The sequence below is a fragment of the Penicillium angulare genome (genome assembly GCF_028827245.1).
Source record: "Penicillium angulare strain IBT 27051 chromosome Unknown utg000009l_segment0_segment0, whole genome shotgun sequence".
NCBI lineage: Eukaryota > Fungi > Ascomycota > Eurotiomycetes > Eurotiales > Aspergillaceae > Penicillium > Penicillium angulare.
In genome coordinates, this window is record NW_026623168.1 from 541,271 (window position 1) to 568,816 (window position 27,546).

General features: G+C 47.0%; 8 protein-coding genes across 8 annotated transcripts; 5 read left to right on the forward strand and 3 right to left on the reverse strand.

Annotated features, from left to right (window-relative positions):
• Nucleotides 1–728: 728 nt before the first annotated feature.
• Nucleotides 729–1,409, forward strand: N7478_011763 (GNAT family N-acetyltransferase; the record flags this gene model as incomplete). Its single annotated transcript, XM_056927977.1, has 1 exon — nt 729–1,409. The coding sequence occupies one exon, from the start codon at nt 729–731 to the stop codon at nt 1,407–1,409; it is 681 nt and encodes a 226-aa protein (XP_056773704.1).
• Nucleotides 1,410–1,653: 244 nt separating this feature from the next.
• Nucleotides 1,654–2,267, reverse strand: N7478_011764 (DUF4334 domain-containing protein; the record flags this gene model as incomplete). Its single annotated transcript, XM_056927978.1, has 3 exons — nt 1,654–1,812; nt 1,903–2,179; nt 2,260–2,267. 3 exons carry the CDS (start codon nt 2,265–2,267, stop codon nt 1,654–1,656), a joined length of 444 nt encoding a protein of 147 aa, XP_056773705.1.
• Nucleotides 2,268–5,957: 3,690 nt separating this feature from the next.
• On the forward strand, nt 5,958–6,894 carry N7478_011765 (uncharacterized protein; the record flags this gene model as incomplete). Its single annotated transcript, XM_056927979.1, has 2 exons — nt 5,958–6,275; nt 6,358–6,894. 2 exons carry the CDS (start codon nt 5,958–5,960, stop codon nt 6,892–6,894), a joined length of 855 nt encoding a protein of 284 aa, XP_056773706.1.
• A 1,966-nt stretch (nt 6,895–8,860) lies between these two features.
• Nucleotides 8,861–17,531, reverse strand: N7478_011766 (glycosyltransferase family 4 protein; the record flags this gene model as incomplete). The annotated part of the gene is made up of 6 exons (XM_056927980.1): nt 8,861–9,520; nt 9,572–9,782; nt 9,836–10,295; nt 10,345–17,302; nt 17,396–17,485; nt 17,514–17,531. 6 exons carry the CDS (start codon nt 17,529–17,531, stop codon nt 8,861–8,863), a joined length of 8,397 nt encoding a protein of 2,798 aa, XP_056773707.1.
• A 1,053-nt stretch (nt 17,532–18,584) lies between these two features.
• On the forward strand, nt 18,585–19,816 carry N7478_011767 (spherulation-specific family 4 protein; the record flags this gene model as incomplete). The annotated part of the gene is made up of 4 exons (XM_056927981.1): nt 18,585–18,633; nt 18,691–18,829; nt 18,923–19,271; nt 19,493–19,816. 4 exons carry the CDS (start codon nt 18,585–18,587, stop codon nt 19,814–19,816), a joined length of 861 nt encoding a protein of 286 aa, XP_056773708.1.
• Nucleotides 19,817–20,636: 820 nt separating this feature from the next.
• N7478_011768 (spherulation-specific family 4 protein) lies at nt 20,637–21,671 on the forward strand (the record flags this gene model as incomplete). The annotated part of the gene is made up of 3 exons (XM_056927982.1): nt 20,637–20,734; nt 20,924–21,281; nt 21,366–21,671. 3 exons carry the CDS (start codon nt 20,637–20,639, stop codon nt 21,669–21,671), a joined length of 762 nt encoding a protein of 253 aa, XP_056773709.1.
• Nucleotides 21,672–23,105: 1,434 nt separating this feature from the next.
• On the forward strand, nt 23,106–24,380 carry N7478_011769 (NAD-dependent epimerase/dehydratase family protein; the record flags this gene model as incomplete). The annotated part of the gene is made up of 1 exon (XM_056927983.1): nt 23,106–24,380. One exon carries the CDS (start codon nt 23,106–23,108, stop codon nt 24,378–24,380), a length of 1,275 nt encoding a protein of 424 aa, XP_056773710.1.
• A 2,013-nt stretch (nt 24,381–26,393) lies between these two features.
• N7478_011770 (PHD finger protein) lies at nt 26,394–27,474 on the reverse strand (the record flags this gene model as incomplete). Its single annotated transcript, XM_056927984.1, has 2 exons — nt 26,394–27,190; nt 27,249–27,474. The coding sequence occupies 2 exons, from the start codon at nt 27,472–27,474 to the stop codon at nt 26,394–26,396; spliced, it is 1,023 nt and encodes a 340-aa protein (XP_056773711.1).
• Nucleotides 27,475–27,546: the final 72 nt, after the last annotated feature.

Sequence of the window (27,546 nt, forward strand, 5' to 3'; positions counted from 1 at the left end):
CAATTCCCCATTCTTTTTTACATAAAATCATTTTTCCAAGAGACACCTGAAGTTCTTCAAAAATGCCACGTGGGATTGATGAATTGCGCTCCGACTGGAAACTTGAAGGTTTTTTTCTCTATTATCTTTCTCGGGTGCAGTTTTGGCCATAAGGATCCAACAGACAGCGTGTGTGCTTATTCTGATAAAAAGAGAAAGGCACTAGTTAACCTGCTGTATACAAGCTAGCTCGGTCTAGTTATGCCCGCCTTGATTCTTTCCTCAAGCGATGCTCATAGAGCCAAAGATTGCCAGGTGTTCATCCAATCCGCCCGGGTGGTCTAGTGGTATGATTCGCGCTTAGGGTCAACTCTATGCAAAACTGCGCGAGGTCCCCGGTTCAATCCCGGGCTCGGGCCTTTCTTTTTTCTTTTCTCTCTTTTTGTCTTTTTCCTCCCGAATGGCAGTTGCATCGTGATGCTTTATTTTAAATACCCCCTGATTATTCGGCTACTACCTTATGACTTAAGATTGAGTCCGAGCTGGACAACCTTAATACCGGCGAGGCTAAACTTGAAGTTCTGCGAGTCACAGTGGATCCCGACCGTCAACGGATACCGGCCAATTTTCAGTTCGCCGTAGCTTCGCTTTCCTATTTTTGACTCACAGAAATATCGAATAGATATAAATAGTCGTATGAGAAGCATACTTGTCGGATATCATTCAAGTTCTCACCTCCAATCCTCGACATGGCTTCAACTTATACTTACTCGTTCTTCCGCGTCTCAAAGACCAATGGAATCGACACCTCAGCTCAACAATATCGAGACTTGCGCCTAAAAGCACTGAAGACATCACCTGGCTCATTCTCATCTACTTACACTATTGAATCCACCTTCAGCGATGCCGATTGGGTCGATCGCCTCACTGTCCCCGATCGCGAAGTCTTCATCTGTGCCGCAACACCGGTGGGCCTGAATTCATCATGCCCAAATGACATTCAATGGATCGGTCAAGTCACCGTTCGAGGACCAGCCTCTCGCACTGGTTTCGAGTTACCAGTCGAAGCAGGGCAACCCCCTCAAAGGTCCGATGAAGAGGAAGAACGATGGCAGATGCTGAGTCTGTTTACCCTCCCGCAACACCGTGGCCATGGCCTTGGGAGTAAGCTGTGTCAGGAGGCCATCGAATATCTTCGATCGTATAGGACGTTTCCTCGGGATGTTCAAGTTCGGCTCATCGTTAAGGCGGGGAATGATATTACTGTTGAGTTGTATCGGAGACTTGGGTTTATGCATGCTGGACGGGCGACGCTTGTTGAAGCTCTCATTGCGAATGGAGATGAGCATCTTATTTCGGAGGATCGGAACTCGGCGATGTATCATGATAGACAAGGGATCATTATGCTATCGCGTGTATCACGGTCATAGAGGTTTCAAACAAGAAAAGCGACATTTTGATTCAACAGAATATTTGAGCGAAAACGTTTCAAACGGCGCCTTTTGAGAACCTACATAGAATTCCACAACGAACCATAGAATGCAGCTATCCTAATTAAATATAAAGACTGATTAAAAGAAAAGTGTTTGGTGAGAATCCAGGATTTAATTGTACAATCTATCGCCAGATCACAGCACAACGTGCATACCCGAAATAATAAGTACTCTATTTACCCTATTTATGCAAATAAAAGTAATAAGTGCCCTCCACCTTCTTCGCATCCATCGCACCAGCAAGCACATCCTCACTGACATATCTGAAATAATCAATGATAGGGAAATCATCATAAACCATAGCAGTAGACAAAACACCGCGCCACTCAATCTGGCGAAGCTAAATGAAAAAAAAAGAACCAGTTAGCCATATCCGATTCAATACGCTACACTTCCACGCAAGTTCAAGTACCAGTTCATGTTTACTTACGCGAGCATGACCCCAGTCCTCATTCCAGCCTCTAGACCCATCTTCTTTATACACCATAATCGGATCAACATCCTCAGAGGATCGGAAATCCTTACCAGCCCACTTCATATCCGAGAGCTTCTTCTCAGTAGGATGATTGGTATTGACATTGGCTCCCTTCCAACTTCCGAGGAACTTTTCATCAGAGACAGGCTTCAGCTTATCGAAGACCGACAGGTATTCTTCATCGGTGATGTTTTGGCGAGCGACGAGCTCGATGTATTGTTGTTCAGGTGTGCTGTCATCAAGACAACAGGTTGTTAGCGGGTGTTCAAATCAGGCCAAGTGCGACCGAGTTAATTCAGCTTGGATACTTACGTAGGCATGATGATTGATTAACTCGAGAGATTCTGAACAGATTGAACAAAGAAGGAAAATAAGAGTGATGGCGGGGTATTTATTCGCGATTCAGTGGTCGGTCGGAGATCCCACTTCTTTCACTGCTCAGCTGAGTGCTGGGACCCATAAATGGAGCAAAAATGGGGGCCCGATCCAGTATTTCCAGTCGTAAAAAGTGCGTCACTATTGATACGATACGGTGATTCGTTCAGGGGAATAAAACGATCGACACCTCCATCGAAAGCTTATCGCTATTCGCCTTCTTGCGAACGGTGGAGAACACTGATGTGGATCGTATCGGGTCGGTCTCTGCAATGATGCAATGTTATCTGTAGCATCGCGCTTTGTTAGAAACTCGCTACGAGCATGCGATTTGGGACTCGGTTTCTTGTTTCTTGCAGTCTCCAGATTCATCAATCTGTGCGATACTCGCAACATAGTTCCGCACCGGTCGGCAGGGGTAGTAGTCATGGAGAATTCATCCATCTCGCGGACTCGGAACAAGCTGAGCCTTACAGTATGGAAGTTTGGTCGGATCCACTGGGGCCAGGGCTGCCCCACGATATCTAATATCTGCGCCAATGGAACACAACATAATTGATGGGGGCTGGGATGATCGACAATTATTCGGAGAAGGCCGAGGAGGTTCGATTCTAAATAATAGTTTGTCTAAGGTTTGGTCGGTTCTCGTGGAGGGGGATAAGGTTCAGTTGCTGCAGCTGTATGTTCCACCGTGCGTCGGATTGATCAGGTAGATCGGCATCATGTTTTCACCGCTTATGAGGCGTTTATAAATTGAGAAGGGTGATGTTCATCCTGAGACTGTGAGTAAATGTATTAGGATATTTTCTTTTGTTAGAAGTGAAGGAGGGAGAATTGTGCTAGATACATACTCGATGCTATCTTCAGCCTGGAACTATGAGATCGGGTCATTTTTTCCTGTCTTCATCTTCTCATCTGTAGCACCAATGCATACAATAAGCTTGTTGAACCTTCTGAGAAAAGTGGCTGGGACGTTCCATGCATCTTCATCTTTGCAAGCGCCATAACCAGTATCTATACGAGGATAATGATCAAAGTCAGCCATGGCGTCAATAAATCACGCCTCGAATAAATCATCACCATCACCATCAGATCCAATCTAACACAAGATAAGATCAACATAAACTGACAGCGGGTATAATCCTACCCGCAACACAATCCAGGCAAAAAGTATTATCCCCCCGTATCATCCATGATTAGGGGCTCAGCAAGACCCTACCAGACAGACCCAGCATAATTCCCTGATTCTTGATCCCGAGTCGGATCCCGTGCTAGTGTTCCAGAAGCAAGAATCCGGGGAAACAAAGAAACATAAATCGGCAGTTAGATCTAGTCTGACCCGTGCCTTTGGCGCGTAAGGCGGATTCAGTTCAAGTTAGTGCGCGGATCCACTCCGAGGCACCTGTCAGCCAGGGTCACGGTAGTTCAATACAAGCGCTGCAGAAGGGAATGACAATGTCATAACGGTGGACTTGCATTAGTTATGTGTCCGGATTTTCCATGTGGCTTCACTACGGGAAGGGGCTCGGTATGTAGTCCGGTGTGGATCTAGAAATTAGTAGCTGTTCTGGATGGGGAAGGTTGATTGAGAGTGATAAGGATTTTACTGTGAGATATTGAGATATTGTGAATAGATAGAAATAAAGAGACAAGGAAGAAGGAAGTCTAATTGAAGCAATTGAATCAATTGTTCGGAAGTATGCTATAGATGTTAGGTATGTCAAGTTCAAGCTGACAACTTGAAGTAGATATCTACATAACAGATCACGACGTGATCCGGAAAAGAGGCATCAGAATCATCATGAGATGCACGGAACACAAAGACAAAATTGGACACCGAAAGCAATCTACAGCATCTATTCTACAATTTACAATTACAATCAGGATATGATATCAATTCCTTCCCGTATAGAATTCGTGCTCAAGAAAATATCACGAGGCCAGCATCAGAATCGGTAGAGATCGGGTTCAAACCTAGAAGCAGTCAGAAAATCAGTCAGAGCAGTCAGGAAAGACTCGATCCGAATCACCCCACGACCATAAAGGGTAAGAAACGGAGCAGAAAAGTCTGTCCGGCAACAAATTTGGGTCAGCGGCAATCGTGGACATCCGGAGTGGCCAGCTGGGGCCACAACGGTTGCACTAGGACGATCTGGGATAATCACAATCTAATTTAAATCATGGATTATATTTTGTGTATTTCTGATTTGTTTATTTTTATTCTTTTTGTTATTTTATCTTTGGATTTGGATCCACTATATCCACAGGGTAGAAATCGGGATGGGACCGATGGAATCATGTCATTTCCATTTCCATGCTTGTTTTTAGTGGATTGGATTTAGTTTGCAGGGCAATGGAGGTATAGTGGCTTATTTCGTGCTTTTTAAATTTATCCAGGTGCCTGGTATACATTGTATTCGTGTTCTATCCGAGATTTCGTGTTTGAGGATGAGCGGACGGGCGGATAGGTTCCATTGTTATACCTGTTTGCCACGCCCCTGCCGTCATGGCGTTGATGGCGGATGTTAAGCGATATTGTGATTTAAATTGCATATGTCATATTCATATTTCAGGAGAGTGCAGGATAACATTGCACAGGGCCCTGGTTGTTATTGTGATTGTTATGTTATGTTGTTCTATTCTTCTCGTTTTGACTGGGCTGTAGAGGTTGGGCATTCGAGTCAATGGACACGTCTAGATTCGGAACGACCCTGGTTAACGCTGTTATGCAGATATCCATAATAGTGTTCCAGGAGAACTGCAGGCGTGGCAATCTAACGTGACAGCAGGATCTTCAACGCTAGGACGATCTAGGGAAAATCTACGCTGGGAGCAAGGGGAAAACCGGGATATTATTTTTGCCGGGGGATGGAAGTCACGAGACTAGGTGAATGAAGGGAGAGCTATGAATTAAGGTAGATTACAGTAATCAATTAGAGAAGAGGGATTGCTAATACAGATTAATCATTGGTAGCGAAGAGAGTGATGTAGTGTTATGTAGTGTTATGCATGGCAGGAACGGCCCTTTCTGCCTTAACCCTCAGGCAAGAAAGTCACAGTCGGCTCCGACCTTCGGCCGAAACAAGTAGCTGCGACTGACGTGAACTTGGCAGTTCCAACCCACCGGTTGTTTCCACCTTTCCGACCGTTGAAGCTCCACACTTGATACTGGGGTCTTTTTCTCTCTTCACGGTTTCAACTTGTGCGCCCTGCATGTCCTATTTCCCTCGGAGCCGGCCGTAAACCGCCGTGAAATTGAAAAGGTGATCTCGGCTCAACCACCCCGAGGATCGACCCGGAAATCCACAGAAGATCATGCCTGACATCACCCTCGGCTGCCCATCTCGGAATCACAAAAGTACAGTTCAGAAAATACACTAGGGGTTAAAGGAAGAAAGAGGAAAGACTAAGATTATCCACGCCCCCACCCCCTGGTGACGAAATTCGGCCACATATATAAAGACACACCGGCCGAGTCTCCTGTTCCCTGGTAACACATTGAAATCTGTTTATTATCTTCGCCACTACATTGTCCAAGATTTATACTATCTATCTTTCTACTACACACAAACAACACTGCCAACACTCCACTTCAACTACCATATCCACTGTCGATGCTTTCAGCTGATCCAATCATGCCATTTACTCGATCCAATCAAGCCCCAAGGTTAGGCATGGACGACGATAGATATCTCAGTCAACAACTGAGTCCCCAATCGCGCCAGATGGATCTCTTCTCCAAGTCCTCTGATGCGATGCCCGGAAATTGGAATTATGACAGCACCCTCGATCTCTTTTCGTTGACATCGACCGATATGGATCCTGTCTCTTTCGACTTCAATGACGGATTAGCCGATGCGGACAAAGATCTCTTCATGGATCCATTCGGAACCCCATCTTCAATCAATGGTTTTATCATGCCAATCACCGACGACGCCGTCTCCCCAGCTTCAGTATGCAATCCCCCACTGGATATCAATATCAATATCAACCTCAACTCCACATCATAATACATGATACTAATGAACTCTTCAGGACTTCAGCGACGACCAATCATGGTCCGGCCTCCGCCAATCTTTCGACCTCTCTACCCCCGAACAAACCTCATCAACAACAACCGAAACCCCCAAAATCTCAACCCGGGCCTCTTCCAAATCTTCAACAAGATGGTCCTCCAGTCCCGAAATCAAGCCCCAAGAATCTCAATCTCAATCTTCCCAAGCGGGAAAATCAACCCGCAAAACACGCAGCCTTTCTCAAGAATCCAGCCACTCGGGCGATCAACAAGGCCGGAATGCCGCTAAACGAGCAGCCCATAATATCATCGAGAAGCGCTATCGCACAAATATGAATTCCAAGTTCTTGTCGCTGGAGAAAGCTATCTCCCCCGCAAGCGTGCATAAACAGTCTTCTCGTGTGGGTGCAGGATCACTCAAAAAGTCAGAAATACTCAGTAACGCACTTGCGTATATTGAGGCGATTCAGACAGAGAACCAATCCATGCATAAAGAGCTCTCGGTGTTGAAACAAAATATGCTTCCTATGTGGCGACAGAAACAGTCACGAGGGTAGTCATATCGCCTCCCTCTACTGTTCTTCTTCTTCCTTTCCTTTTATTATCTTTATTTTTCCTTTTTCAATTGCTATTCAGCCAGCCGTCAGCGGTTCTACGCGTCTTTTCTCTTATCCCCATGTCATGACGTGATTTACATAGAGCCGCCGAGTAGGCCGGAGTCAATGGTGCATTGTTGTTGGCGTTGAGGTTTATGGTTACGGTTACGGTTATAGCTGGTTCTGTTATGGTTATAGGTCCTCCCATCTCATCCTGTCTTCGGGTCCTGGTGACAACAAAAGTGTCTTCTGTGTCTTTTTTTTGTGATTCCCCTGGCTCAGGAGTCGGATGTATTCCGATAGTACTTAGTACTTTAGCATTAATGTATCTGCCTAGACTCGGATGATGTCTGCTCGAATTTATTTGCGTGCACTGTAGAGAGTAATCAACAACTACTAGTACTAGTAGCGATCATTGAGAACAGACTCGGACCCTCATGTGCTTTGGCCATATAGTATAAAATTCACTGTCTATTACACTGTTAACTGTAATGTAAGCTTTACATGGACATAAACCAAGTGAGAAAACAAGTCAAAGCACACATATAACAGTAATTGAAGGAATGGTTTCTTCTCTGAATACTTTAGATTACACTAGTAATTTCATTTAAACAGAAAAGTCTTTATCTTGAAGGTAAGAATTTGAATAGTATCTTACGATATCAAGCTTTCCTGCAGCCTGAAAATAGGCAGGAATAAATCATTATTAATAATTCCTATTGTTCCCCGTGTCCCCTATCAATTTGTCAACTTTCATCCACTGGCTGCCTAGAGTATAAATAGGCCTTCATCATTCAAAAGAACTTTCCTTCTTCAACACCCCGATATCACAGAGTTCCTTAAGGAAGAACCATTATATAATCCCATCACTCGGGTTCTTAAACCTAAGGTTGGTGATCAGAACGAACAGCAACTTGAATTTCCAACGCGTCGGTTTAGCATCTGCGATTCCAGTTCGACATTCAAGCAACATCTGAGCTTACCGTGAGTCTTTATTTCAATTACCTCAAGTTAGGCCAATTCATTGTAAGTCAAATCGGTGAAATCAACGCGATGTCAGACCTTTACTCGACTGGAGACAAATTCAGCTCCTATTGAGAGAATCCTGAGAACGTGAATCTCACTGAATGGAGCGGAGCGAGTTTGCTGACAACGGGTATACTGTTATGTCTATTTCAGAATCTTAAGTTTACATTGCTGATACTGAAGTCAATGAACAGATCAGTACTCGCGAGTAGAAAATTACCCGTGAACAAGTTTGATATCACACCGGCAGGCCCTTTCGAGATTACCTGTGTTTGGGATGCTGCAAGCGTCCTATCCTATCAGTATCATGCCCGTAGAAATTCGATTTGTTGTCAAGTAGGTGGCTGCAAGGATGCGTTTCGATAGCCTTTTACTAACGAATCGTTTGCATATTACAGGGGGTATACAGAGAGACCGCAATAATCTTAACAAGATTATCAATACCGTCCGTGATGTGTTCTATATTTCTCCCTCTGGCTTGGATCATAAGTTTGATTGGGTAGACAATAGCTTTCGCCGGGAAGTGGGTAAAGCTATAGCCCGTTTAGCCAATATGTTCAATCAGACAGAGAAAGCCCACCGCACTATATAGCATAAATTGCAAATTAGATCGTAACCCCAGATTCAAGTTGGGCTGACTAGACAGGTAGATCTTGAGAATGAATTGGAAAATTGTTTATTAAGCCGTGGGTTTATAAATTTTTTCAAAAGATATTAAAGAATAGTAAACAGTAAATTAATCAAGACACATTAAGTGCATAAACATTACTCTATATGCAATCGGAGCCCGATATTTTTGTAAGATAAACAGGAGGTATGAGACAAACAAATAAAACGAAAGACGCTCAAACGAAATTAGAATAAAAAAAGATGAGGATTAGGTTGAGTTTGAAGAATGAGCTCAAACAGGCGTCGCAGTCCCGGAAGAACCAGGCCTAGACCCAGACCCAGGCCTCCTATAATCCCTCAAAGTCCTCCAAGCCCTCGCAGGAATAGGCTGATAACTCGACTCCGGCGTACTAGGCACAGAATCAAGATAAGAAGCTCTATAAAGCGCCTTCTCCTTAACCAACAATCCCGAAGAATTGGAAGAAGAAACCGCACTGCGAGCAATATAAGAATGACTCTGGTATTTACCAAGCCAAAGCATCTGCTCGTGTTCTCTCAGGTAACGATGAGAAGAGAAAGAGTTCAAAACGTTATCTCGTCCCTTCATACCCAGAGCTCTTCGCTGGTCCTGCTTCGCGTACATGCGATCGGAAATAGCCTTGATTTCCTCGGGTGTAGGAGCGAACTCTAGTTTGGGGATGATATCGCCTGGTGCATCTTCGCCGAATGGTGCCCATTGTTCTAGGAGAGCCATGACGCGGATTTGGGCGCGAGCGAGAGAGTCGTAGTCGTTTGGTGCGACGACCTCACTGAATCGCTTTCCGGTTGCGCGGTCTGTTACTACACAGAAGGAGGCGCCGACATCGGTACAGACGACGGGGACACCTGTGAGTGCTGCTTCACCCATGGCGAGGGGGAGACCTTCAGAGATGGAGGAGTTCATGAAGAGCCACTGTTTAGTGTTAGATGGGGGTATCTCTTCTTATATGGGAGGGGTACTTACGGCGTCTTGAAGAACAAGGGATGGGTTACCAAGACCCTTTAGGATGACGTGTTCGCGGAGACCCTTTGAAGCGATGACTTCTTGACATTGTGAGGCGATGGCTGGGGCGCGCTCCATATCTCCGTAGATGTGGAGCTGGTAGTCTCTGAATCCCCACTTGTTGACAATTAGATCTGTAGCCATGATGGCTGTCTTGATATCCTTGACATAACTGGGAAATGTTAGAAAGATTGATGTAGAAGCTGTATAAAAGGGAAGACATACCGAACGTGCGACAACATGACACAGGTAGGTGTCTTTGTCTTGATCTCCTCAATAGGCTTATACTTCTCCATGTTGGTGATACCGTTGACGACTGGATCGATCTTACGAGCGAATGTGCGACGGTGCTGAAGAGCGCCCTCGGCTGTACCGAGTTCCACTTCCCAGCCTGGGTTGAAGTACTCCGCACAGGGAAGAACGACATCAGCGTGGTGCTCGATTAGAACACAGGAAAGATGACCCAGGGAAATGAGGGTAGAGTTGACGAAGGTGGAGTCGAAAGACACAGCGGCAGACAGGAAGACGGTCATCTCACGGAAACTGACACAGTGATCCCAGACGTGGAGGGCACACTTGCGCTTAGCCTTGCAGAGAACACCGTATGTGGCACCAGTGAAATGGTGAGAGACCTGAAAGACATCCGGAATGCGCTCAGGAACAGGGATAGAGAAGATGAAGAGGTCTAAAAATGTTAGCGATGAGATATTTAATCAAGGGCGAAGTCAACTTACAGCGATGCCACATGTCCAAAGCATTATCCAGCTGGTGCAGAGAAGGAAGTTCCGCATCCCACCACTGAGAAGCAGGAATGGCATCCTCAACATCCTCAGACAACCAAAGCTGTCTCCAAGCGTTCTTAACCGTATCGCTCATCCAAACATCATTCCAGCTGCGACCACACTCGAAGTACTCATTCAGATCCACAAGCGCATTGGTAGCCTCTTCAATATGCTGGCGAGTGAGATTAGTCGTGCGAGCACAACGAACCAATTTAGTCAAAATAGGAAGGAAATGCTTCTCAATATCTTCAACGCGAGTATCCTGAGCTCGTTCCACAACAGCGGAATCAAGCACGTTCTGGAAAACACCATGTGTGGGATTAAGGAAATCAAGACCCCACTGAGGAAGATAAGTGAGGGACTGGACATTTCGCTCAATCTGGAACTTTGGTACACCGTAGTCGTTCGCATTCTCGGAAAGAATGTGCCACCTGATACCATTGAGATCGTTGATCATATCACGGCGGCACGAGGAAACACCACCAGGCTCATTGGGCCAAGTAGCCGTATCCATAGCGAGAACGTGGAGCTGGGTATCGGTATCCTGAAGCTGAGTAGAGAGTGTTCGGGTATTGATTCTGGAATCACCACCCTTTCCGAAAGAAGAGAGATCACTGATCTTGTATGCCATTGGGGTCCATGAACTGACGTCGGGATCGATATCGACTCGAGCGAGAATAGTGTCAACCTGTGCGTCAATGTAGTCCTTTGCTGAGTCAAGACGACCGAAGTCACGCTTTCGCCAATATGGTCGGAGGACACGGTCGGATCGAAGGAGACGCTCATCCAGGAAGACAGCAGTCACAGCATCGATTTTCTTGCTGCTCTTCCATGAATTCCAGAGATGAGTACGGGCGCGCGAAGTAGGGATTGGACGGGCCTTGACGTTCATTCCCAGCATACGGCTGACGAAGTTGGTCTTGACCGAGTTAAAGAAGTAAAGCGGGTTGTCGTGGAGGAAGCTGCTCTTTGTAGGCTTATCGAGGACGTGGAACCAATCTTCGCGGATCATGACGGGGGTAGGAACCTCTTCACCATTCAGCATGGTGACGATTGTAGGGTGAAACTTGTGATCGTATGTCCATTTGGCGTGGTGAATGTCAGATCCCTGGATAAAGGTTGCTTCGCTGACACGAGGATAAGGAATCCACTTGTTCAGGCGCTCGGGTCTGTAAGGAGGGGGCATACACCAAGAAACCTGGATGCGAATGTGAGGGAAAGTATATTCACCGCTGAGCAGCTCGTCATCGAACTTGGCATCCTTTCGGAAAGCGTAGTTGAACTTTACAGGGTTGACACCTTGCATGGCAGATCCAGAAACAATATAGCCGCGGTCGTCGTATTGAATGACTTCACCGTTTCGCTCACCGGAAATACACTGTCGCTGGATGGGAAGCTTGCCACTAGACTTTCCGTTTACCTGAGGGTACTCATATTTTAAATCGTTAACAACTGCCTTGTCCTTGTATTCCTCCCGTCGAGAGAGAACAAGCTTGTCGGAGTAAGTGTTGATGGCAATGAGCTTGGATTGGTCCTCTGGCTCTTGGTCGTGGTTACCGGAGTATTGGTAGAGACGGGCCGTGTTGTCGGGGAGAGTCCTGTGGAAGCAAGTCATAGGGCCATTGAGACTCTCAACCACGATACGGTCCTTCTCAATGACTGTCTTCCAGCCACTGGTGGCCTTGTGCAGCTCGGAGACATTCTCACGTCCGTGAACCAAGACAAGTGGAATCAGAATTCTCTGCAGAAGCTTAGAGATGGACCAAATAGTGTTCAGGAACAGGTTGACAGGAACAGCGAAGAAGATCGGTTGACCTCGCAAGACGTAGTTGAGTTCTCGCTGGTACTCAGGATCGGCAACCAGACAAATCAAAGTAAACTTCACAATGGTCTTGATCGAATGGTGCAAGCGAGTGAATGACAGCTTGAACGCCTCACCAAAAGGCAAATTGGCCGCAATGGGAGGAGGCAAAAGACGCTGGAAGGGCTTCTCATATGTAGAGTCCAAGAGAATCGGGAGGTCAGGGTACGAATCTTGCTCCATCCATCGCTGCGCAAAGAAGCTGACAGTCATAGACATGCCAACACCCAAGTTGTAGCGCGCGATGTAGGTGCAGATATCGCTGATTTTCTCGCTACCAGCTCTTCTAGTAAGCCATTTGCGCTCGTCTGAGGAAATGAAACCAGGCTTTCCAGCACAGCGGCGAACCAAAAGCGACCGGGCACTTTCCGGGAGATTATCCCATTCAAGATCAGAATCGATACCGAGCAAAAGATGACGAAGGAACGTCTTGCGACCTTGATTAGCAACACGTGCGCATTCAGCTGGGTTGCGTTCAAGTTGATACTTGACACCCTCAGGAAGAGACAGTTCGAAGCTCTCGCGATGCTCGACAACCAAAAGCTCAGCCATCAAGGAGTGGTCGTGAGACAGACCCAGTGTGGACTCAGTAGTACCTTGGACGATTGCCTCGGCGATAGCGTGGCAGTTGCGACGAATGCTCGATGACCAGTCTTGTCCAGGAACTCCGCGACCGATGATAACAAAGATCTGAAGCTTGTCACCCTGCAAGCGAGTGATAGCACGGATGCGCTGTTCCTTTTGGAGAAGATGTTCGGCGGAAACGAACTCGACTGCGGTCTGACCAGTCTCCCACAGACGAACCACTTGGTGGAGCAAGTTATCGGCATTGGGGAACGCAGCCTTTAGTAGAAGTGAGTTTTGCAATCCAGCACCAGCCAAGATGTTGTTCTTAACCTCGGAACCGGGATGAGTTGCTGGATCCAGGCAGAAGCGAAGTTCGGGCGAAAGAGAACTGATGTTGTCAAATGTCTCTGCCATGGTGGTCTGTGAAAGATCCAGATATGGCTCAAGAGAGCTGCAGGTGTATGTCGCGCGGTCGCGGGGGTCCTTGATATCCTCCTTGATCTCGAGCTTAGACTTCAAACTTGGTAATCCAATATCGGCCATGAACATGGAGTAAATAGCGGCAGTCCAAGTACCAGAGCCCAAGCCAATGACACTGCTCCATGTGAATGGTGGAATGCAAACGTGAAGGAGAACACCGACGATGAAACCAACGATTGATCCCAAAGCAAGAGCCTTTGCAGCCTCGGGTCCGGTGAAAATACGGTTGTACTGGTAGAAGAGAAGACCACTGTATGCACCAAGGTAGGCAAGATACATGATGGTGGACTTTTGTCTGTCCTCAAAAGCCCACATAAGCGCCATGGTGATAGATCCACCCCAAACGTGGAGGAAGAAAAACTTTGTCAGATTCTTCCAGTACAATGCCTGGCGGTCCTTCTGGTTGTGCTTTAGAACATCGCGAAGACTGTCCAAAGATGAGATGGCTTCGGTTGTTCGTTGGGTGACAGCAGTCCAGAGAGGCTGAGAGACCGCATCCAGCATCACAGCACCAGTAAGATAGTATCCCAAACCAAATCCGACCGATAGACGGTACTCGGAACTGGATGCAGTTGACAGACCGACCAAGGCCTCACCGGTAACCAGAGCAGTCCACTTGTCCATTAGCGCAATGATGAAGTAGAGAATACCGCACCACACGTCCGAACCAGTATGACGCCAGTGAAGGAAAGCACTGTGCAAACGGATACCCTTCTGCATATCGGCGATGGTATCTACAGCAGCCTTGAGCTGAAGATTCCACGTGGGACTGTAAGCAAGGGGGATCTCAGTACGCGAGTACCGGCAGTACCAGACAAGCAAGAAGAGAGTAGAATCGTAGCCCTCCGCCATTTTGCGAATGAAGGGATCGGTAGTTGCCTTCGACCAGAATGCACGCTTGCGCTCTTTTTTCACTGCCTCGAGCATGGTCTTGCGAGGGACCGTGGATGAGGCCATGGTCTTAAGAAATTCAGGGGAAGGAGATCTCTGCTTCGAGGCGAACCAATTGAAAACTTCGCCGTCGGTGATGGTGGGAATGCTAAGGTACCAGCTGTTCCAGGCTGAGATCACGCGACGAGCACCCAGAAGAAGAGAAGTCACGAAACATCCGACGATGCAGAGGTAGATTACCGAGTCGTGGCCAACCCAGAGTGTGACGAGGGGCGAAATGAACAAAATGGGAATACAGCAAATAATGACTGTTCGACCAGATTGGAAGTGAAAACCCGGCAGTTGGTAAATAGAAAGAACCGAAAGAAGCATCAGGTATGTCGACAGGAAGAAGAAGTATAGGAAGAACAGCACGCCAGCGGCAAATCCCTTGACGATGCCAATACCGATCATGGCAATGAGACCTCCAACAAGAGCCACAGCGACTCCAGCAATGAAACGGGTCATGACGAACATACTCATAGCAGGGAAAGCCATTGCGTAGAGGTAGTAGGTTCCACCGGAGGTGATCCAACTTCCAAATCCACCACAAACCAAAAGGGCGACCATGAGTGCAGTGGTGGCCAATGTCTTGTCAATGTCACTCATGAATGTTGTGAGGTACAGACCGCGTCCAACAGTGGTCAGCATGGTGATATCGACCAGAGCAGGCACAGCGAAGATTCCCAGGAAGGTGATTCGGTAGTACCAAGGGATGCTGAGATTGTCTCCCTGAGGATCCAAGTCCATATCCATAGATGCGTAGGCAGTTGGAATCTCAGTGAAGACTTCATCACGGCGAGTAGGTTGGTGAATGGTGTAGTACTCGCGATAACGAGCAGTGATGATTTTACCCAGAAGCTTAGGAGTCATGTCGAGGAAAAGTTCACAGCGGGCACCAAGAGCATACATCTCAGCAAAACAGGCAGCCTGGACAGTGTGGAGGTTAGGGAGAGGGTTTCGATCGAGGACTTCCAAGTAAATTTCATCAATGGAGATGCGACGGAATGCACAGAAAACAGCCAAGCAGAAGATATCAATACCAGCATCGATTTGACCCTTTTGGATGACGGTTTGAACAACTTCAGCGATTTGTTCGAGAGTACGGGAGTCACCTCCCATGAGGATCTGGGGAAGGCGCTCGTCAATTTCGCGGAAGAGTGCCTTGGCAGCAGTAGCCTCGGGAGCCCAGCATCCTTGTTCGCGGTAGAAGGACAGACGAGCGGAGACCAATTCATCGCCCGAAACCTTGCCGCTCAGGTACTCGCTAGAGCCAAGAGCACGAAGCTGAGCAAGAGAAGGAACCTTAATGAGTTGATGTTCGGTGCAAGCGCGGATCTGAGAAGTAAGATGGGCGCAGTCCTTGTTCAGACTAGTAGAAAGGCGTCTCAACCAAAGCAAAGCCTCGATGGGAGTAAGTTGCTCGATATCGCTGACGATTCTGGGAGAAAGCTGGTTCCATTTCTCAGACATCTTGTTGTTTGCAGCGGATAAGGCAATCTCAGCCAGGAGACACTGGTAGCGAGAGTATCCTTTGCTTGACATGAATGTGTGCAAGAGAGCGCCGGTGCGACCTACCTCGCATTTGCCGGAGAGATAAATGTCGAGAGGACTGTAGCCGGGGGCCTTGTCGTACATACCCCAGACTTGAGTCTCCATGCGGGTTCGGAAGCCAGAGTGCAATCCAGAGTAGATGCGAATGCGGTCGTTGGTTGTTCCGTCACATGTAATAAGAAGATCATGCAGCTCGCCAGCAACCTTGGAGGAATCCTTCTGAGCGTCTTGCAAAAATTGGAGCTCGGCAGCCATGCGACGAAGTTGCTCGGGCTTAATGGGATCCAGAAGCTTGAGTTCTCGTACTTGACGCTGAGCCTGGAGAAGATCCTTGATATCCTGAGGAGTAAGATCCAGACCAAGCTGGAAGCATCCTAGTCCAGTATAGTCCTCACCATCGGAAGACATGGAGAATGGGTTGGTCATAAGAGGTTCATTTGGCGAGGAAAGTTGAAGCTCATCAATACTTGTCAGCTCACCATCGGTTTCAGGCTGCAGAGCAGGAGCGACCAATGCGAGCTTCTCCTTAAGACCAGGTACGAATAATTCAAGGGTATCATAGATGTTCGAGTTCCCAGTAGATCCAATAGTGATGTTTTCATTTTGTCTCCAAATGTCGTGAGATGCGAGTGTTTGTTCGTTCTTCATCCACATCAAGGCGCCGATCGGTTCGTGGACAACAGTCTCTGCAGTTGCGGTTCTTGCGTCGGTCAAAGCAGCTTGCGGCCCAATCCAGCTCATGGCACTGTTGTAGTTGTACCATTTGTAGCTACGGTGGAGAACATCGTGTTTAATTTCGATTCCGTTGTCGATGGTTTCCCACATGGCGATAGTCGAGTCACCGATAGGCTTTTGAGCGGCAACAACACGCATAACGGTTCTCATTTTCTCCATTTGGAAATAATTGCATCTATCTCCGTCCGATCGAATAGCCCCATTGCGGTAAACAACACCTCGGATGCTCGTCCAGTCGATTTCGCGACATTGACGTTCACCCAGGTACTCAGGGGGTCCAAATTCCATCCAAACATCGAGACCAAGGTTGTTAATGAATTTGACAACCTCATTAAGCACAACCGGTTGAAAGTATGCGCTACAATCCGCGAGAAGCACGCCGGTGAATTTCGATTGAACATCCTGAGGGTGCTTGAGGTGATTCACCATAGTTTGAGTGAGAACGTAAATTGCGCGAACAACTTCATCACGGTGTGATCCGCTGTCAGCGGTCGCGACGAGCTTGCGCACATCGAGTCTTCCAAGAATATGTGAGGCAGAAGAGCCCGCAGATAACGCCTCTATGACACCATCTTGCTGGGGATCGAGAACAATTACATCCCACTGCGACAACAGACGGCTTTGGTCCGCTGTCGGAGGGTTAGAGAAGCTGCCCAGGTAAACACCGAAGGCCTTTGGTGTTTTGACTTCGGAACGTGGTACGCCAAGTTGTCGCGTTCCAGTGCTTAGTCGATCAATATACCGCGTGACAGCAGTTGGAACTTCTGATAGTTGGTGACGAGCCTGGAATTTTGAGTTGTTAGCAAAGTGTCGTTGTCTGAAGTTGTCTTCAGCCCGACTAAGTAATGATCGGGCCGATCGCCGGGGTTCACTTACCCGCCAATGCCGATGAACGGACCGTCCAATAAGAAAAATAATGTATAAGGAGCCAGCGACGATGGTGGCTAATAGACCAGCAGCGATTGTCTATTATCAAGTTAGATATGATACTCACCTTCAACTGAGCCTCCATGTTGATCAATCGATAAATACCTTGTCCCACCATGTGGATGTCATTCGACTCCATCCCGACGCCTCCAAGCCCAGATATTCTGCGCCCATGTTGAAGGCACTTCTCCGAAATAACGAGCGAACAAAGAAAGTAAAGGGTCCAATGCCCCGGTGTGATCGAATATCCCCGTCTCTAAGAACACTTGGGGAAAGAGTGGAAAGAGTAGACTATGTATACACAACTTGAACAAGGGTACAGCGCCACCACTTGCTTGACACGTCTGGGGCGAAGTCTAAGCTCTTCGGTGAAAACCGATTATATACGAGACCTGTCATTCAAAGTAAAGAAATTAGGAGTACCGATCCGATAAACCTAGAAAGCCCAATCGCCTAGGGCTTAGACTAGCCTCATGTGTTTTGGCCCTTTTAATTTTTCAATCTTTCATTATTTTTTCTTAGCTTTACTTAGCGGCATATAGCAGCTATCACGACGGGACAGAAATAGAATTTTTTTAAACGAGAACCATATGCAAGTCTCACCACTCCCGGGACTTGAGACTCATCTTACCGTAAAAGCGCAGAATCCATGTGCTGGGGCTGACCGATGAGTGGGACCTAGATTTATTAGCTAAATCAGCCATTTGTTCCGATGTTCAATTGCATTTGAACCGATTCGTTCGCCGAGATGAATCCACGATAGGCGAGACCAACAGAACAATACTAATCCAGATGCAGCAGTTAAAAAACAAAAAAATATAATTATTTGTCTCACGCCTTATCGACTATTGTCACTTTTTGTCATTTTTATTTTTATTTTTTCTTTCGTCTGACGCTTTTCTCTGCCCAGAAGTGCCCAGGCGCCTCGAATTTTCTGTGTGCAATTGCCTCCCATTCTGACTCTAGGGAATCCGGTTCTACCCTCTATCTCTCTTTTTTTTTTCTTACACTGTGACTTTAGGCAAAAGATCTACTATAACAATATCCATAATTACAACTACATTCCCCTCTCGTTTGCTCATTCGCTTCGCTCCTCCTTGCTTTCTTTTTATTTGCCTGTGCCGCTCATTCCTGTAATATGGAGTCTCTGAAACGCACGACAGAGGGCGCCACCCCACCTTTGCGGCGTAGATGCAATTTGCGACGCCCTTGGTTGATCGCAATATTGATCTCGGTAATCATAGTTGTGATTATTGTGATTGTGGTGCCATTGGCTGTCATTCTACCAAAGAAACATCACCATAAAGTCAAGGCTGCCAAAGTGTTGTTCCCTGTGTATATCTATCCGGAGACAAACACTACTTGGGATCCTCTGTATGAAGCGTAAGTTCAATCCTTGGCCCCCTTTGAGACAACGGTCCAAGGAATCAAAAAGTGATCTAGCATTATGACCTTGGCTTACCATTTCACTACCAGGATTACCACTCATCCAGAGCTTGACTTTGTTGTGATTGTTAATCCTTCAAGCGGGCCAGGATCATCGCCCCCAAGCACTCAATATCAAGTCGCTGTGAAGAGATTGAGCACGTACTCCAATGTGCAGAAAGTAGGATACATCCCTACTAACTATGCGGACCGGAATATCACCGAAGTGCTAGAGGCCGTGGCGACATACTCCAATTGGACTTCCGAGTCAAGCACCTTGTCAATGGACGGAATTTTCTTCGACGAAATACCCTATGACTGGAACTCCACAAAGTCCGAGTACCTGACTCGAATCAATGAGGCGGTTAAAAGTTCCAGCGGCATTGGATCGCCACAATTGGTAAGTTTTCATGAAAGAATACAGACAAAGAAAAACAGAATAGAACCCAAAGTCTGACACGGAGCCGGCAAAAGTGGGGGCTTCCGATCTAGAATCCTCCACTGTGCTATACTGTATCTTGCCAATCGCGGGTACACGTTGTGGAGTTGGATCGGGGCCCCCAGTGCTTCCGTGGTTCGCTTCCTTTAGCTCAAGTTCGCAAACGCTGATCGTTTCAATAGATCATCCATAATCCAGGTACAATCCCAGATTCGCGATACAACGACACCACAACAGATATCACCGTGGTCTTTGAACAATCATATTCGTATTATGAAACTCAAGTGAACGCGCTAGATGATCTTAGCACCTCGCGCCGTGGCAATTACTCCTACATGCTTCACTCAATGCCGACCATGAGCAATAACACCATGAAAAATTTCATCGATGATCTTAGCGATCGGGCGGAGTATCTGTTCCTAACCACGCTAGAGGCGAACTACTATGAAAAATTCGATCCGAAGTTGGAGGTCTTCTGCGACCTGGTTCCAACTAGTCAGACATAATGCGAGAGCGAGACTAGCTTGGGCAGCATCGGTTCTCGCCGGAAGAGCGCCAATGCCAGTGTGGTATGCGGTGACAGGGATCCACATCTGAGTATCAAGTAGCGAGTGGAGACCACGCTACGATCGCAAAGAAAGAAACGACAAGGGAGAAAAAAACAAAAAACTAGCGCCAAGGAGAAAACAACGAAAAAAAGAAAAAAAGGGAGGGAGAAAGTCTTGGCTGTCTCTTAGGTACAGCAGTTGATTACGCTATGTGCTGGCTAATTATGCATGCTAAGACATAGTGCGGGTGATGGTGGGTAATGACTGTGATGGCTCATATTCCCCGTCGGATTGTAAATTTTGTTAATCAAGTGTATTCATTTCTCTTAATATTTCTAAACCAATCGATTGTTTCTATGATTACATCCTTAATTAATGATGCTACTATTATTCTTATCATCCATCCAGGGTTCCCCTTTCAGCCTCGTGTTTTGTTCAAAGTTTAGGTCAAATCGGGTGATTGCCGCTTTCCGTGGCGGGATCTCCCCTGATTGGCGTGGCTAGATCCTTTTTATCTTTTTTAGCTCAAGCAAAGCGATTCGGTTGGGGGGGATATTTTTACCTGCTGATAACGCCCCTCAGCACTAGTGGATGTGATCGCGGGAACTTATAAAAGCGGCACAGCCACGTATACAGTCAGGCCCCATTCTATTCCCCTCTTTGACTACATATTATTGGCTACTCTTTGGCAAGATGTCCTGAAAGAGCTCATTATTTATTATTTTTCCCCCTTCCTTCCCAAGCTCCGGTGTCCGAAAGCCGCCCAGCACCCAGCAAAATGGATGAGCTACCGGTATCTGCACCTAAGTCGACTGTTGTTGTGCCTTTGTATATCTATCCATTGACGGCCGAAACTTGGGCTCCACTTTATGCAGCGTAAGTCGCTAAAATGTCGAGACGGGACAAAGAAATAAAAAAGAGAGATCGAAAATGACAGGGGAGGGGGAGAGACATAAGGACGGGAAATTTTCCGTATCCGAGTCCTCCATGAGAACAAAGAACGCAGGGGTAAAACGGTCAAAGGTCAAAAGAAGAAATATTTTTAACGATGTAAATATTTTACAGCATCGAATCCAACCCCGATCTCGATTTCTTGGTCATTGTCAACCCCAACAGTGGCCCTGGTGACTCGCCTCTTCCTGATGAGAATTATTCTCGGGAAATTCCCCGGCTAAATCGCTCTTCCAACGTGCACACCGTGGGCTATGTCCGGATCGACTACTGCAAGAAGCCCCACTCCGAGGCTTATGCCGAGATCGAGCGTTACGCCGGTTGGTCCAAGCAGTACGAGACAACTCACCTTGGTGTACGCGGTATATTTGTCGACGAGACTCCAAATCATTACGCCCCGGACCGTGCCGAGTATTTGAAGGCATTGACCAAGTTCATTAAGAACACTCCTGGTTTACTTGCCGATCGCTTTGTAAGAACTCATTTTTATTATTCCAAATTCTTTCTACAGTGGTAACTGGGGACAATCCAACTAATCACAAACAAATCACTATAGGTGGTACACAATCCAGGAACCCCACCGGACGCCACAATTGCCCAATCCGCCGATATGTTTTTTATCTGCGAGGAATCATACCCACGGTACCGATCAGATGAGGTCCAGAAGTGGTTGGGGCGGTTTAACTATGACCGGACCCGCGCCGGAGTCATGATCAATGAAGTCCCAATGGATGATTTGGAAAATCTAGTTCATGAACTGCGCCACAAGGCCAAGTACATTTTCATTACTGAAATTTCTGGGGATTTCTACGAGCGCTTCGGTCCCACTAGCTGGGGTGCATTTATGCATGCTTTAAAGTAACCCTGGATGTACAGGTAGGCCAGGGTGGAAAAATGTATGCAACGTTGAATATGAATAATTCGAGAACGAGTAATGGCAATGCAATTCGATGAATCTGATTTTTACCCTGCTTTTTCATCTGCAACATGCATACAGAGTACATAATGTACACTTCGTATACAACATTGGGGCCTTGGGGGTGGAACATACCGCTGTGTCAGATGCCGGTGTGGCGTTCGTATTAGTAGTAATTAGATGCCTGTATCTTTGAGTACTTTGTAATCCATGCTAGTGTCTTCAATGTATGTCTGGGGCTAAATATACATTGACTTCTCAGGCACAAGAGATCTAGACCAGACCGAAATATTACAGACCAATCGAGGTTAATGTGGCCCCCCTAGTCGGACCCAAAAAATCTGACTAGATGGCTCGAATGGGAGTTTCGGATAGCTTAAGCCGCAGACAACGGGCGAAACCTGTCTTATCACATCTTTTAATTTTATTTCAGCCTCGTAAACGGTGATGTAAGGGGCAGGACGGGGAAAACCAAAGGCAAAACGAACAAAACGAACAAAAGGACAAAGGACAAAAGTCTATTAATGTAATACGTTCCAAAGCTGTAACTTGGGGCTGAACTATAACCGACGGGGAATATAGTTTCCAATATACTATCGTGAACCTTGGAATGGGACAGGAGCGGCCAGTCCAGATGGCAATTGCCAGGGGTACCAAGGTTTGTATATCACTTTGATACACTTCATTGCCGAGCGGCAACACAGAGAGCTTTGAGCCGATTCAACCCGGTCATCTGTAAGGCTAGAATTAAAATTGTACCAAGGGTCCAAAGAATCATGTCAATCCTCATCGGTAAGAAACTAGCCGAAGCGGGCTTTTCAGGGCTCTGAGGCCACGACTTTTTACACACCAAAGACTTTTAATCCACTATTCTGACATGAGCCACCTATCCGGCGTCCCCGAGTCGCGATCTGAATCCACAGAACCAGACACGTGGCTGAGTCTACAACTATGATAATGGCGTGTTGAGGGCGAAAAGTCAAAAGATGCGAGACTAAGATGGCATAAGAAGTGAGACAAGCATGCGATTCTACTCGCTTATCTGCAAAGAATCAAGTATACGGGTCGAGCCCGATGTAGACTGCTTGCATCAGAAAGATTTCCAAGAAAGCCCCGCGCCTAGTGCTAGGAAGTGGCAAGGATGCCCGAGCAAGAATTCATCTAAGACAATGTAAAAGAACGTATCAAATCCCAAATCCACAACTGTCGTAACCCGACCCTGGATTCCCATGCTACCTGTAATTACAGTGCTGCGTTTCATTAAGTTCGGTGTGCTGTGTTGTGTTAATGGATCATGGACGCCCCTTGAAGGAGCCTTTAGAGCTTACTTCTATCGGTTTACCTTCTTCAAGTTCTTCATCTTCTCATTATTCGTCTGCCATGTCATCGCCTCCTACTGGGCTGTCTACAAGGGCAAACTCGCCGCATTTTTCTTCGGACCCGTCCACTCCAGCCACAGAAGCTGACGATCCACTCGATCGAGCACTAGGTGACGATGACCATTATGTCCTCGTGACAGGTGGACTAGGGTTCATAGGGAGCCACACGTCCCTGGAGCTATTGAAGGCGGGGTACAACATTCTCATTGTGGACAATTTCAGCAACAGCTACGAAACGGTGTTTGAGCGTATTCTCACAGCCGCCAACCTGCACTATGACCGCATTGGCGTCCCACGTCCCAAGGCAAAGCTATGCCGTGCAGATTACCAGGACATGTCAGAGATGGGGCGCCTACTCGACGAATTTTCAATTAGTAATCCAGGAAACATGATTCAAAGCTCCCGAATCACCGGTGTCATTCACTTTGCAGCTTTCAAAGCCGTCGCAGACAGCATCAAGTTCCCACTGAAATATTATCAGAATAATGTCCGCGGTCTTATCGATCTGCTCAGTCTTCTCGACGTTCACGGAATCAAATCATTCATCTTCTCCTCATCTGCAGCCGTATACGGAACAATAGCAGACGACACGCCTCATCTCCGAGAAGAAAACTGTGTCCACGAAAGAGCAACCTACTGCACAGAGCACGGAGAACATGTCGTCGTCGAACCAGGCTGTACAGGAATAACCAATCCCTACGGCCGAAGCAAATGGTTCGGAGAAGCCATTCTCTCCGACGTATGCAACTCCGATCCATCCTGGACAGTCCTATGCCTCCGATACTTCAACCCGATCGGCTGCGACGAGTCGGGACTCCTCGGCGAAGATCCGAGAGACTGCGCATCTAATTTGTTTCCCGCAGCAGTCCGAGCCCTCACAGGTGTAAGTACTGAACTCTGCATTTACGGAACAGATTGGGACACGCATGACGGTAGTGCTGTCCGGGATTTCATTCATATCACCGATCTTGCGAGGGGCCATGTTGCCACGCTGTCTGCCGCACAGGAGGGGCGAATCAGTGGTTCTTTTCGAACATTCAACTTGGGGACCGGCACGGGTCATTCCGTTAAGGAGGTTGTGCGTGCTTTGGAGGCGGTTAGTGATTTGCATATCCCTGTTAAAATAGTTGGTCGACGGCCTGGAGACGTGGGGTCTTGTGTTGCCACTCCCGACCGGGCGGAGCGGGAATTGGGATGGAAAACTGAGAAATCGTTGCAGGATGCGTGTGAGGATCTTTGGAATTATCTTACTATAGACGAGGCTCGGTCGCTTTAGGTACTTAATACTAGTAGTAGACATATACATGATTGCTTTAATGTGAACATTATGTTGTTATCTTTTTTCGTTTCTATTTTTCGATGTGAGGCTGAAATCCGACTTTACTTTCCCGAGTGAACCATGGATACTCACAACTTTGTTCGCTACAAGCTTTACGACTCTATTTTAATCTAAATCGCTATCATGATCATGCTCACTACATGCTGCCTAATTAATTTTCATTTAAAGGATATACTCGTTGCCTAAGGATGTAGCCCTCCAATGTTTAGAAAATCGATTTGCGGACTTCAAGTTGAAAATAGTAGTAGGTGCAGTGGATAGAAACCAGGAAAAATATATCCATTGAAGGCTGATAGTATGAGAAATTCGAATTGTAAAAATCAATATTTGAATCACCTGGACATTGGATAGAATGAATGGATTTTGATGCATTTTATTTTAGTTAGCCTCTATTGGAAATGAAGTTTTCTTCTGGACAAGATCTTGAGAAACAGCATGTGTTGTCGCTTCCATTATCGGAAACTTGAAGAGAACAGAAGTACTAGGCCACGATAGTTACATCCACACTGGTCAAGACAATATCATGCTGCGGGCATATGAACTGAGCCTCATTTCCTTTGCCAAATCAGGTGAAGCACTCATGAGGTCCACACAAGCCCCAGGCATTATTGAGTCATGCTCGGCGACGTGGAAAGCCAGGCTGTAAGCTAAGATCATCTCGGAAAACAACCTCGGCCTCTTCCGCACGGTCCTGCTCTAGTAGTGGCTCACATGAAGCATGCATGGCGTGAACCATGCGGGTGGATCCCCATGTGGTAGAGCATCCTCAAATTCGCCGGCCTTTCGGGGTTTCAACAGATCTCATTCCGAGCGTCCGACAGATCTAGTACGTAACATGGAGAACAAAGCCCACATGTGTGATCATAATACCCCTTACAGAATGCATCTGAGCTGCATACTAAACGAGCATGCGCCTGTCTTCCTAGTCGGGGTTAGCTGAAAGTATAGATATCGCTACTGGTATAGCCGTCAACCAGGCTACATATGATAGTTGATGCACATTCTTGACCGCTCTCTTATATCAGAAAACCCTGAAAAATGAGATCTAAATTTGGTTTTTAAATACTGAAAAGCCAAGAGAATAGATGGAATATGTGTAAGAAGCAAGCAGAAGAATTAGGTGGAGAACGGATAGAAACATAGATCAAAGAATCGATGGTAAAATGTGGGTCCTGGCTCACAACTTGGCGGTTTGGGATGCAAGATCTTTTGTGACCCGGACTCAAAGTTGATGATATGATCGCTTGCCAATGCTTTTGTCCAGCATGAGCATTCTTCTCTGTAAACCCATCTCGGTAAATTTGACGAATCTTTGGAGGAAAGGTGCACAATTCAAGGACCTTGGCTTCATCCAGCTTTAACCCTTCCTTGTTATTGACTCTCGCCCATGACGACAACTCCGCAGTTTTAAAGCTCGCATATCCCTTAGAAGGCTCTCTTTCCCCCACGGCAATAGTAAGAATGCGTTTGCGCCCAGCCCATTGTCATACTCAGGTGTGGTGCCTCGTGGTCCTATCGAAGAAGACGTGCAGCGCTTAGCGGCAACTTACGGGGGGAGGGCTTATTGTTCTTTGGCTTCAGCAGACTCAGACTCCTTATTGCTGGACGAGTGCTCTTCAATTTACTGGCCCGTGGTTAGGTGAGTTGGGTGGCATCGTCCCTATCGTCGCGCAGGGTGTTATTAATACTGTCCACAGCGGCGATCTCTGATGGATGGTAATATGAATGATTGGGTGAGCGGCAGTATAAAGATGGACACCAGCTTGTAATGACACGGAATCAACCAAAATTGTCGGGTGAGGATAGACGACGGAACTCCTATACCAGTTTGGATTGCAGATCTGGAAGGCATTTTAGATGCCTATACAAACCAGACTGGAAGACTGCGAGCGCGTGAGGCCGGTGTCATTGAGGTCGACGACATAAAAGGTATATGAATGACTTGTTCAATCAGTCACCGACTAGATTCAGTAATTTGTTCTTCCATTCTGCCAGTGTCTTGTTGGAATCTTCAAGTTGCTTTTGAATAGTCTCAACCTCTGATTTCAGCCCCTCGTTCTCCTTCTTTAAGACTTCAGTGTCATGTGTCTCCTTGTGTTGATCCGCGATAGTGGCCTTAAGCCGCATGACTTCGGCTTCTAAATGGCGAGATTTTTCGATGCCGCCTCTTGCTAATGCTACCTCGTTTCGACATATGCTCAAATCTTGATGTAAACGAGTGTTATCGAATTGCAGGTTGGAAACCTGTTGTCGGAGAAGCTGAATCGTTTCTAATTCACTGTAGAGAACCCGGAGAGCAGAATCCACATCATTGGATAACGTGGTAAACTTGGATTTTCGCGCCGCTGGCTTTTTTGTTGAGGCCCCCGGCTTTGTCTGCTGAGAACTACCAGAATCAGCCAACCCAGTTACCGGGTGAGAGACCGGATTCACAGTCTGAGAGTGTGTTAAATTTCCTCCTAAAGCCGGGTCGTGTTGGATTGCTGGCAGGGTCGATGGGGTCGGTCCCGTATTGTCAACCGGGTTTTGTATAGGGGAATGCGGCGGAGTCAAAGGAGGAATATTCAAATGCCAACCACGACCGACACAAATGTGACAAAACCATCGACGAAGGCCATCATGATTCGCGTATGTGCTGTTGTTTAGCATGCAGGACTGGTGACAGGCTAGGGGGCACGTTTCGCATATCTCTAAATCGTCTGGTAGGCCGCACTCGAAGCAAGTAGAGTTGTGAAGACTGCCCCTCTCTATGTGAATGATTAGAATGACGAAAAAAACAAAACAACGACTGACATAGAAACCTACTGCGCCAGGCCCTGTATTGTGCCGCTGTTGATAGCTCGCGCCCGTGGGATCCGGCGACCTCTGGATTTGTCAGCGCATTTTGAGCCTGCGTGCCCGTCGTATCATCTTCTTGTCGTTCCTTTATGGCAGAGAAGGCGGTAGTCAAATCCCTCTTGCGACCGCGAGTCTGGTTTCCTTGTATTCGGGCCTGCTTTGAAGAGCGGGTGGTGGTTTCGCGACCAGCCATGCCTCAGTTGTGTACTGAAGTAAAGATAGCCCTGACGCGTGAATGGAGTGCGGAGGATAACGAGATTAGTCA